This window comes from Myxocyprinus asiaticus, chromosome 12 (genome assembly GCF_019703515.2).
Source record: "Myxocyprinus asiaticus isolate MX2 ecotype Aquarium Trade chromosome 12, UBuf_Myxa_2, whole genome shotgun sequence".
Lineage (NCBI taxonomy): Eukaryota > Metazoa > Chordata > Actinopteri > Cypriniformes > Catostomidae > Myxocyprinus > Myxocyprinus asiaticus.
In genome coordinates this window covers 12,565,399-12,577,890 of record NC_059355.1, presented here as the reverse complement: position 1 = coordinate 12,577,890, position 12,492 = coordinate 12,565,399, and the positions used below count along the sequence as shown (strand labels likewise).

Genomic DNA, 12,492 nt, shown 5'->3' with positions numbered 1-12,492 from the left:
GACCTACTATAAATATTTCATACAATTTAATCTGATTCAAGAAGGAAAGTCCAACAATCCCGCTACAGTCTGTGTGAACTACGCTGGCTACCACCCCTGGAGTTCGCTAGTTCGAATCCCAGGGTGTGCTGAGTGACTCCAGCCAGGTCTCGTAAGCAACCAAATTGGCCCGGTTGCTAGGGAGGGTAGAGTCACATGGGGTAACCTCCTTGTGGTCACTATAATGTGGTTTGTTCTCGGTGGGGCGCGTGGTGAATTGAGCGTGGCTGCCGCGGTGGATGGCATGAAGCCTCCACACGCGCTATGTCTCCGTGGCAACGCGCTCAACAAGCCACGTGATAAGATGCGCGGGTTGACTCTCTCAGACATGGAGGCAACTGGGATTCGTCCTCCACTACCTGGACTGAGGCAAATCACTATGCAACCACAAGGACTTAGAGTGCATTGGGAATTGGGCATTCCAAATTGGGAGAAAAAGGGGAAAACCCCCCCACCCCCCCCCCAAAAAAAAGAAATAGGAAAGAGTATGTAGCATTATATTATTGACTTCAGCAGAGAACATTTCCTTACTATGCTGCTGATGTGTACAAGTGACGTTGTCACATCGTATATGTTACTTTTCTCAGCGCTGGGCCAGACAGTACTTTGTGGACACTGAATAGGGCATTTTATGTAATAATTTTCCAGAGATTGCAGGAGCGGATTTGTAACTCAGGTACCAATCCTTGTAGTAAAAAGATACAAGCACATTATTTAATATACAAATGTCTGCAGTATGACAAAAACGTCCTAAGATTTGAATGCTGATCAACGAATAATTCAGCTTTCAGGATTCAGCCGGGAGGCACCCCATTCAGGAAGACACATTTGTCTCTCATAGAATTGTTTTTTTTAAAGGTGCATATGTATGAATTTTCATGTAATATTCACCCTTTTTTTGCCAATGTGTGAACGGCTTGTAACGCAGCTTAAAAATGAGCCCTTCCCAGACTTCCTAGGTTGCCTATTAAAGCCTGTAGACTGATTTTCATGCGAAGGGAGCGGGTCGCATTTGCCGGGAAAATCCAAAGGATGTGACATTTATGCGAGCCTTGCCTCAGACAGTAATAGCTTCTCTTCCGCTATTCAACAGCGACAACAAACTGCAACACTAGGTAACGTTATCTTAGAGATGGAATCCAGCAAACGTCTGGCTCCCAGCACAACACGACTTCTACACAAACTCAGAGTAAGCCAAAAAAAATGTATCTACTGAATCCAGTCTGGCTAAGCGGGAACATGATCGTGGTCGAGCGAAAACTAGAGTGAACATCGGCAGAGCATTTGATTCCTGGAGGGACCTTCATTCGGTTTTGGTTATCAAAACTGACCCTGTATTGGCGTTATTATTATTGGACAGATAAACTTACATAACTGCAAAGCATGTGAAATATAGTGCCATAAGGATTGATCTGTGTAATTTTAGCTAAACTACAATATGTTACGATTCACTGTTGTCTGCCATGTGTTTCCCCCTGGACTACACTTCCCATAATCCCCTGCTCTGATCACTTCCATCTGTTCCCCATTGCTATGTCACAGCCAAACCTCAGCCTGCTCCATGCCATGTCACAGCCACGTCTGAATCTGCTCCACGCCACATCACAGTCAAATCTGAGTCCGCTCCACGGCATGTCACATCCACGTCTGAGTCAGCTCCACGCCATGTCACAGTCCAGCCTTCTGCGACTCATTGCTTCAAGCATTCCGTGGCCCCTGTCTCGAAGCCCTTCACGGCCCTTATCTCCAAGTTGAATTATTCACCACTGATATTGGTGCGTAGGGCCACGAAAATCCTTCCCCACAAACTGTCAGAGCCCATGCCTGCCACGGCCAATGAGCCGACGCCTACGCCAGCACAGCCAAGGAGCCGATGCCCACGCCAGCCACGGCCAACGAGCCGACGTCCATGCCAGCCACAGCCAACGAGCCGACGCCCACTCCTGCCATGGCAAACGAGCCAACGCCCACGCCTGCCACGGCCAACGAGCTGGAAGCTTCATCCATCTCAGAGCCAGCATTACCAGCCTCGTCCGTCCCAGAGCCAGTGTTACCTACGTTGGCCTCCCAGAGGAGGAGTAGGAGAAAGGCTTCCGTTTCCAAGTCTCAGCCCATGTTCACGACCACAGAGGTCGTCTCCGAGTCTCCGCCCATGTACACGACCACGGAGGTTGTTTCCAAGTCTCAGCCCATGTTCACGACCACAGAGGTCATCTCCGATTCTCTGCCCTTGTACGTGACCACAGAGGTCGTTCCTGATTCTCAGTCCATGCCCATGACCACAGAGGTCATTCCCGAGTCTCAGTCCATGCCCACGACCACAAAGGTCATTCCCGAGTCTCTGTCTACGCCCACGACCACAGAGGTCGTTCTCGAGTCTCAGTCCATGCCCACGACCACAGAGGTCATTTCCGAGTCTCTGTCCATGCCCACGACCACAGAGGTAGTTCTCGAGACTCTGTTCATGTTCACGACCACTGAGGTAATTTCCCAGTCATCCTGGACTCTTAGTCTTGATCCTTCCTCGGCTCCGCCTTCTACGGCTTCCCCTCAAGCCTGCCACAGCTCCGCCTTCTACAGCTTCACCCCTTGAGCCTGCCATGGCTCCACCTTCTACGGCTTCGCCCCTCGAGCCTGCCACGGCTCTGCCTTCCATGGCTCCATCCCTCGAGCCTTCCATGGCTCCGTCCTTTGAGCCTCCTATGGCTCCACCTTCCACGGCTTCGCCCCTCGAGCCTCCAATGGCTCCACCTGCCACGGCTTTGCCTTCCATGGCTTTGCCCCTCGAGCCTTCCACGGCTTTGCCTTCCATGGCTTCGCCCCTTGAACCTCCTATGGCTTCGCCCCTTGAACCTCCTACGGATCCGCCTTTCACAGCTCCACCCTCAGAGTCTTCCATGGCTCGTCTCTACCCTGAGGTGATCTCCTGGCTGTCCGCCTGATATACTCTGGTCTCCTGGGTCTTCTGGCCATCCACCTGACCTGCTCTGGTCTCCTGGGTCTTCTGGCCATCCACCTGATCTGCTCTGGTCTTCCGGGTCTCCTGGCCATCCGCCTGATCTGCTCTGGTCTTCTGGGTCTCCTGGCTGTCCGCCTGATATACTCTGGTCTCCTGGATCTTCTGGCCATCCACCTGATCTGCTCTGGACTTCTGAGTCTTAAGGCTGTCCGCCTGATCTGCCCTGGTCCCCTTGGTCTCTTGTCCATCCACCTGATCTGCTCTGGTCTCATGGCCTTCCACCTGATCTGCTCTGGCCTCCCTGGTCTCATGGCTGTCCGCCTGATCTGCCCTGGTCTCCTTCGTCTTCTGGCTGTCCGCCAGATCTGCTCTGTTCTCCTTGGTCTCTCGGCTGTCTGCCCGATCTGCTCTGCTCTCCCTGGTCTTCCGGCCCTCCACCTGATCCACTCTGGTCTCTTTGGTCTCCGGCTTCATCTTGGCCCTGCCTACCTTACCAGCCTTCCTTGGGCGTCAGGAGCATTAGATGGGGGGCTATTTTACGATTCACTGTTGTCTGCCCTGTGTTTTGCCTCTGTCAACTGTTTCCCCCTGGACTACACTTCCCATAATCCCCTGCTCTGATCACTTCCAGCTGTTCCCCATTTTTCTCACCTGTGTTCCATTCACTCATTAGTCTTTGTCTATTAAATGCCCTGTTGTTTGCTCATTCCTTTTCAGTTGTTATGTGTTTTGACCTCCCGTGTATTTCCTGTGTTTTCTCACCTTGGATGTTTTCTTTGTTCCTGTTTTACCCATTATCCTGTACTTTGTTTATTTTATTAAAGTATGTTTTGCTGCACCTAGATCCAGCCTCCCATGACCTCCTTCTGCATGTTACAGAATAACACATTAAATGAATGCTAGACAATGTTCAAGATAATGCAAAAAGACCCATTCATTAGTGTAACGTAACTTGGTTATACAGAAAATATATACATTCTGTTGTAATAAAACAATAGTGCATCGATATTTCAGAATGACAGTTGTGACGGAATCACATCAATACTGAATTGTGTCAACATATTTATAATGTACAGTCTATTTTATAAACAGCTACTGTCATCATCCACCAAATTTAGCTAACAGCTATTGATAAATCTGGCTAACTAGCTAATGCCAACATAGGCTATCATATAAATGCAGTCAATGTATCATGCAAAGAAAATGTATTACTTCAAACTACATTCTCTCATAGTCAGACCTATATCCACACTTTGTTTTAGCCCTGTTCCAGCACTGGAGAATCAAATATAATATACAGTCTCAAAGTTTGTAGTAAAACAATCATAACTGTGTAATTTTAATTGTGCTACCTCATCTGTCAGCATGATACAGGTGATTCTCGTTGTCTCTTTGTACGTTACGTCATTGTTTTGGTCGATGCTCGCTCGCTCACGTCCCTATGGAGTGTGTGCACGAGCACGAGCAACAGGTAGCTGGCTGCAGTTCACTTAACGGCCGCAGGTGTCATTAATAACAAGGGTTTCTGAATTTTACATACTGCATCTTTAAGTTAAATCACCACAGTGATGACGTTTCAATTCGCAAAATTAGATATTCAATAAATCAATGACTAATCAAATGAATTCATAAAGAGTTCATCAAATGAAATAATTTTTATCAAATGCTACAATAACATCTTCACAGCTGAATCTAAACAGTTATTTTTTGTCAAATAACTTGAGCACAACAGAGAATCACTGTATAAATTAAAAACTTACAGTACATTCAGTACAACAGCACACTTGCTTGTGAAATTTGCTAAAATATAATTATTCCTGATATAATAGTAATAATAATAATATTTATAATAATATTATTATTATTAAAATGAATACAATTTTTTACTATGCAGTAATAATATATTTTTTGTCATAATTTCTTCAATTTCACGCATCCATTTAAACTGAACTTTTATTTTGATGGTGCACTGTGTCAGTTTCTGTATCTGACAGAAGTTTCACACTTCTGGATAAGCAGTTTGCTACATGGACGTTTGATTATTACACCATAAGAGGCTGCAGTTTCATTAAATAAATAGTCTGGAATGTGTGCACGTTTCGAATTAAATGAGCATTTCGCTCTCTGTAATCTAATACACAGATAACAGAAGTCATAATGTGATGATTTTAGCAGGTCACTTTGAAGCGTGCAACACAAGAGAACTGGATATTTCTTTTATTTATTTTTTTATTTTATCCCCTTTTCTCCCCAATTTGGAATGCCCAATTCCCACTACTTAGTAGGTCCTCGTGGTAGTGCGGTTACTCACCTCAATCCGGGTGGTGGAGGACAAGTCTCAGTTGCCTCCGCTTCTGAGACTGTCAATCCACGCATTTCATCATGTGGCTCGCTGTGCATGACACTACGGAGACTCCACACGTGGAGGCTCATGCTATTCTCCACACACAACTTACCACGCGCCCCACTGAGAGCGAAAACCACTAATCGCGACCATGAGGAGGTTACCCCATGTGACTCTACCCTCCCTAGCAACCGGGCCAATTTGTTTGCTTAGGTAACCTGGCTGGAGTCACTCAGCACACCCTGGATTCGAACTTGCAACTCCAGGGGTGGTAGTCAGTGTCAGTACTCACTGAGCACCCAGGCCCATCAGTGGAATACTGGATATTTCTTAAATGAAATCACAGGCTGCTGTGGTTTAATAATCACACTTGGACACATGTACAACACATTTAGAAGATTTAGTGATAATGCAGTACTGGTCCGAAAGGGCGAAACTCTCACACTGGCACCGGGCCAGCTGGCCATACTTGAGCCATGTTAATAAATGTTTAATTAGGCATATACAGTTCTCACTTTAGATTAGGTCATGCAAAATGCTTAGCTAGCCGTTAGTAAGTGCTTTGTTACGACCTTTATTAAGCATTAATTCATTGAATAGTAAGACTACCTAAACATTAATATATACATTAATTAAGCAGAAATGTGTATTCGATTCATTACATATTTAATATATTTATTAACTATGAATTTATGCTGTCTTAATGTTCTCATAAACACTTCTTTACCACTGGTTTGTATCAACTAAAATACATCAGTTAGGTATGATTAACAAGTTGTTTACTAAAGATAAAAAACAATTCTTTGCCTAGAATAGAAACAAATAACATACTATTTATATGTAGCTTATTAATGTATTAATAATGTAGGAACAATAATTTATAAATGATCAGTTAACTATAAACTAAAGCTTTACAAATACTTTATACAGTGTAGTTATTATTACCGCAGTTGTTTTTGGTAACAAACTCCAAATAAAGTTCTCTATTACATTATCATGACAAGCATATTGAAGAGAAGCACCAAGGCAGTCAATTTATTATATTATGAACTGTTTCCACACACCCTGAGGGATCTCCTCCATTGACTTATATTTAAACATGTCTCCTTGTTGACCATTCAAAGATGGGGGCACTGTTGACATATCCCGACCAGCCAAATGTGGTATCTCCTATGGATATTTATAACAGTTACTATAGCGACAATCCACCTGGTGTAACCTGAGGTTAAGTAACACAAAATCATGGTAGTTCCTGAATCAACTCTTGCAGTATTGGAACAAAAAACCTTTTGGTTTCAAGGCCAGATTTGTAACCACAACCCCACCTCTACCCTTACCTCTAGCTAAGCTTTAAGGCAGAGGTGATGTATAATGATTGGTGAGTAGATCTTTTTGAATGGAGATGTGTCGCTTGATTATTGATTTCTCCTCACTAAAAGTAATGGATGCACAGCTTAGCTGATGTTTAAAGTCTTAAGCACAGACATGATTTATTGTGACTGTCTCTCCACTGCTGATGAATGGAGAGCTCTCACCATGAACTGCTATTAAAGAGGAAAAAGTAACACATAGTAAAGTTTTCTCCCTCTAGCCATAGTGAAGATATAGTAAAGTCCTACTATTCTTCATTATGCTTGTGTTACACTGCAGACTAACCTTAAAGTCCCTGATCCCATCACCAGAACGCTTGTGATGAACATGCTCTGTTTGGACATCATAGGCTTTTTGAGGGTCCTAGTGTACATCAGGCTCTCTATAAACTGCTGATGGCTTTAAATCACAATCCACACATTTTACAGGAGCTTCCTTGTGTCTCTCCATATATGAATATGAAAATATGAAACCTTCCAAACAACAAAAAAACTAAAAACTAAGTCATTTTTCCTGCAAAACAAGACTCAAGGGTCAGTCAATGCAATGCATTATGAGATAGAATTAAGATAGTAAGTAATCAAACTGCCGTCACTGGGGTGATTTAGACTCAAAGTTTTCTTCAATGTTGCATCAGCCACCTGTAATTATTTAGCACAGCTGTGGTCGGATCCAAAAGACCAGAGTTCTGATGGAGGCAGAATGTTTATCTCTATAAAAATAGCAGAAGACCCTTGTGCAGAGAGAGAGAGGAAATATTGTAGTTACTGGCTCAAATATTGAGAGCTGTTAAAAAAATGAGTCATCCTATGGCCCGCAACATACTCAACACAAGTACGTGAACTCAGAATCTTCACAATTTCACGTGCTTTCATGTTACAAAATGTGTCAGAACACAATTCATAATGCAACGAATGTAAGAGTTGCATTCTCAATATCACCTCAAAGATTGCTATAGGGTTCATTAGCGTAAGCTGTATTCTTCAACACATCCAGCAGCTGTATCACCCTGTAGCTCAAGACTTGTTGCCCACTGAAGCTAAGCAGGGTTTAGCCTGACCAGTACCTGGATGGGAGACCTCCTGGGGAAAACTAAGCTTGCTGCTGGAAGAGGTATTAGGGAGGCCAGCAGGGGGTGCTCACCCTGTGCTCTGTGTGGGTTCTGATGACCCAGCATAGTGATGGGGACATTATAATGTAAAAAGGCACCATCCATCGGATGAGATGTTAAACTGAGGTCCTGACTCTCTGTGGTCATTAAAAATCTTAGAGCACTTCTCATAAAGAGTAGGGGTGTAACCCTGGTGTCTTGGCTAAATTCCCCCCATTGGCCCTTCTTAATCATTGCCTCCTAATAATCCCCATCCACTAATTTGCTCTATAACTCTACTCTCTCCTCTCCACCAATAGCTGGTGTGTGGTGAGCGTACTGGTGCACAATGGTGGCCGTTGCATCATCCAGGTGGATGCTGCACACTGGTGGTGGTTGTGGAGAGTCCCCAGTTCACTATGTAAAGTGCTTTGAGTGTAGTGTCAGAAAAGCACTATATAAAATGTTATGTTCATTCTACTTTCATGGCAGCGCAACAGTAACATCTGGCTTTGCAAGTATGTAACAGTCATTAACGCCTGACTATACTTCGGTTGTCCATGTTTTCTCGACTCACGGACGCAGTCATTGTCTGTACACATCGTTGGTGCATGCACCGGAAATTGACTCTACAAAAAGAGTATCACAAAGAAGTTGTAGTAGACGTGTCCATCTAGCTTTTTTGACCACAAGGGTATGCAAGCGCTTGCATTCGTGTTCACATGCTTGCTTAGAGTATGTTTCTGGCCTAAAGCAGTAAATGTAATTTCTCAGATTTTATTGATGTGAAATAACTCACGCACTTAGATTCTATAAGTCCTATAGCAGTAACAGAAGAGCCAAACATCTTTTTGAAATCTGAATGGGGAAGTTGTACATGACAATTCTTAAATAAATAAAATCTTATCTTCTCTCTCATCTTCTCAGGTGGTACACCAATCAGAGGTAAGAATGCTGAAAACAGAAAATAAGCAAATATGTCATCTCTATACTCCGCTTTCACTCCAAAGTGTCCCCCATCACACTGTTTCCCACCTTCTTTCTCATTCTGGGTCTTTGTCTTCCTCCTTGTCTTCAGTCCGGCCTCATCTCTGTGCATAAACCTCTACTCGTCTGTCTCACTAATGAATGCCCACATGAAAAGAATAAATCACTCCAAAGTAAAAAAAAAAAAAAAGAAAAGTGATTTTAGCATTTACAGTATACAGTACATCCAATTAAAGTCTTTATGGGTGAATCTCATGAAACTTGACTGGGTCATATTTTACCCCAAAGCAAACAAATAACTAACTAACTAGAAATTATAAAGTAAGTAAAAACGTATTTTTAGGACCATTAGATTTTTTTTTAAATTGTGACATTGTTGTCATGACAATTAGGCACTTTCCACCCAAATATTCATTGCAATAATGTTAAAATTAAATAAATATAAAATATAATAATTTTGATTCCTGTAATGTGAATTTGTTTTTAAACACTTAGGCTTTTATCCTAATTAATATAGTTTTGTCGTTTTTTTTTTTTTTCTAAAAGTTATGAAAATTCTTACCTCTGTCATTTCCAGCAGATCTCGAATCTTTATTGTGCTTAATACAGTTCTGTGGTGGAAATGACGCTGATGGAAATGACATTTTATTTATTTATATATATATATATATATATATATATATATATATATATATATATATTTATGTATTTATTTTTAATTATTATTTTTTTTATAAAGAATCTAATAAGAGTCATCATTAAGTATAATGAGAATTACAAAAACAAATGTAAAATAAAATTTTGGTGGAAAATGTGCATGCCGTTTTTTTCTGAACTGACCTTTGTATTGGAAGATGTTTGACCTATTCTGATGACTGACAGTCTAACTGATCAATTACTGCAACAGTGCAGCTTTCAGAATTGTGAGACACCTTGATGACATCACATTCCTCTTTTAAAGTCTTTAAAGGCTTAAATTCATTATGACAGTTTGTAAACTGTACACCTCTCTGCTCTTGGCTTTTAGCAAAAGCTGACGAGTCTTTGGTAGGCAGACCAGAACGGCCAGTCAGAGGGATAGAAAAGCTTGCCGTTAATGTGGCAGCTGGCATGTGGAGAGATGTATAAAAAAAATGTGGTACTTTACTGTAACTCTGAACTGATGTTACCACATCTCTTCAGAGAGAATGTTAGGGCGAGCTGCAATCACTCCTCTTCAAACTGGAAAGAGAAGAGAGAGAGAAAGTGAGATTAGACATTGAGAGGGCAGACCAGGCATCTTTCAACATCAGTCTAATATCTAGAGCTTCAAAAAAAAAAAAAAAAAAAAACTTATGATTGAAGCAAAGGAGACAATAGCTCTGTTTCAAACTCTATTGAAATGCCTACCTGGACAGCATTATAAAGAAATTGGGGTTTGGAACAGATCTAATATGTGTTTGAAAGATTGTGTATTTGTGTATGTGTATTAGGTGTTTTTAAAGAATAATATTCTGTCTAATCTACTTGTGGAGTGAGGTTAATGTTCAGTATATAATTTTTAATGCACACATTTAAACTCACCCCATAATGCATTTCAGGAATATTTCTGAAATACACTTTGACAACATTTTTATTTCTCTCAATGTGCTTCCATCATTCACAGATTGCATGATGTATGTTACATCACGCCAGTGAACAGCATTGCCATACTAAATAATCTAACAATCCAGTGATTTCTCTGTTTGTCAAAATGAAATGTCTACATTTCTATTTGTATTTTTATTTTGTTTTATGTTATATTATGTACTGTTATGTATATTCTTTAATATATCAAAAATGGATATTCCAGAACACTGAGGACAGGTAAGTGGTACTATGAGATGGTCTTTTGGAGAAAAGACTTGGAGGGAATTCACAATGTATGAATAGCGTCTGCTGATAACGTTGTTATTTGCTCACACTGTCTGCATTGTTTTGCCACTCAATTTACTATAGTAATTATGCTAATCAAGCGCATTGCTCATTTGATCATCATTTAATGAGTTATTGCTTCAGTGATCAATAGAAAATGTACACAAACATCTCTTTTTAAATAAATAGCAACATGTTAATTGTCAGACAAATAGCGCTGACTTTTGTGAATAAAGTGCACTCTACAATATGCCTAATTTGCATAAAAAGGAGCCGTGTTTGCACTGAAAGGAATAACAAAGGTTTAATATACGCCTGCCGCAGCACTAAACCAGCGCATATTGCACTTGGTCAAGTTGAATTGCGTGTGGTTAGTTAATAAAATGCTGATTTTTGTGTTAAAATACCGCATGCTAATGTGCACAACTGTTTATTAAATTCGCCCTTGGATGCAACTAATTACTGCTGCCATGATCAATAGAACATGTACTAAAAATAGTGGAATGTAAATATGTAAATAAAAATAGCACAAAATTCTTGCACCAGGCAAATAGCGCTGACTTTTGTGAACAAGGCACATTCTATTATATATTTGCACAACATCATTTGCATAGAAAGGATTCATGTTTGCACTGAAATGACTTCATTTATGCCTGGCACAGCACTAAACCTGCTGCAAGTGAATTCACCCATGGACGCGATGAATTTCTGCTGCCATAATCAATAGAACATGTACACAGACATCTCAATAAATATAAATAACAATAAAGTTTAAATAGCGCAACATTACCTGTGCCAGGAAAATAACGCAGACTTTTGTGAACAAGGCGCATTCTATTATACATTTGCAGAAGGTCATTTGCATAGAAGGGATGCATGTTCGCATTGAAAACAGTGACTAAAACAGCACTTATAGTGCCTGGTCATGTTGGATATATATAGTAAGATGACAATATTTGCGTTGAAATTCAAGTTAAGCTTAATCGACAGCATTTGTGGCATAATGTTGATTACCACAAAAATGTATTTCGACTCGTCCGTCCTTTTCTTTACAAAATGCACAAATCTGGGTTACAGTGAGACACTTACAATGGAAGTGAATGGGGCCAATTTTTGGAGGGTTCATAGGTAGAAATGTGAAGCTCGTAATTTTATAAAAGCACTTACATTAATTCTTCTATTAAAACACATTTATTAATTGAGCTGTAAAATTGTTTAAATCATAATTTTTACAGTCATTTTATGGTTTTAGTGTTTTTTGACATTAAATTGTTAATTATAAGTTGTAAAATGTATTATAACTTTACACAGAAAAGGTTAGTTAGTGATTTTATCACACTAAAATCATTTTAACATTCATTTTGTTTACGTCTTGTGGCTATACTTCTAAACAGTGTGTATTTTTGCTTTTTAAAGAAAAAGAGGCACAAGTCTAAATATATTTGTGGTAATCAATATGCTGTCGATTGACCTTAACTTGACTTGAACCCAGAATATACCTTTAAGACACAGCAGTGACTACATCTGTTAATGAACTGAGATACGTTTATCTTGAAGAGCAGTCATCATATCGTTTGCAGAAATCGTCAACCTTTTAGTTTTAGTCCACCTCGATGTCTTTTTCTTTGCAGAAATGCTCGCCAATGGATGCGTGGAGGTTTTATTGACATATTTGCAGTGGTGGTATTATGTCATGAGCCAGACAGATCCATTCTCTGAGAGCACAGCTTTGTCTCGGCTAGCAGAAATCTGAGCTTATACACAGTAATAGCCAATGTAGCCTACAGAGTAGCCTCTTAACTTACTGTG

The 12,492-nt window shown here is 40.8% G+C and overlaps 1 protein-coding gene across 3 annotated transcripts in view; it reads left to right on the top strand.

The window, feature by feature from the left end:
• Positions 1–12,492, top strand: part of ptprfa (protein tyrosine phosphatase receptor type Fa) — a 516,187-nt gene that overhangs the window by 273,913 nt on the left and 229,782 nt on the right. For all 3 annotated transcript variants that reach the window (XM_051711353.1, XM_051711352.1, XM_051711351.1), the window contains exon 6: positions 8,731–8,748. In XM_051711353.1, coding sequence (XP_051567313.1) covers positions 8,731–8,748 — 18 coding nt within the window. The remainder of the gene's footprint in view (positions 1–8,730; positions 8,749–12,492) is intronic.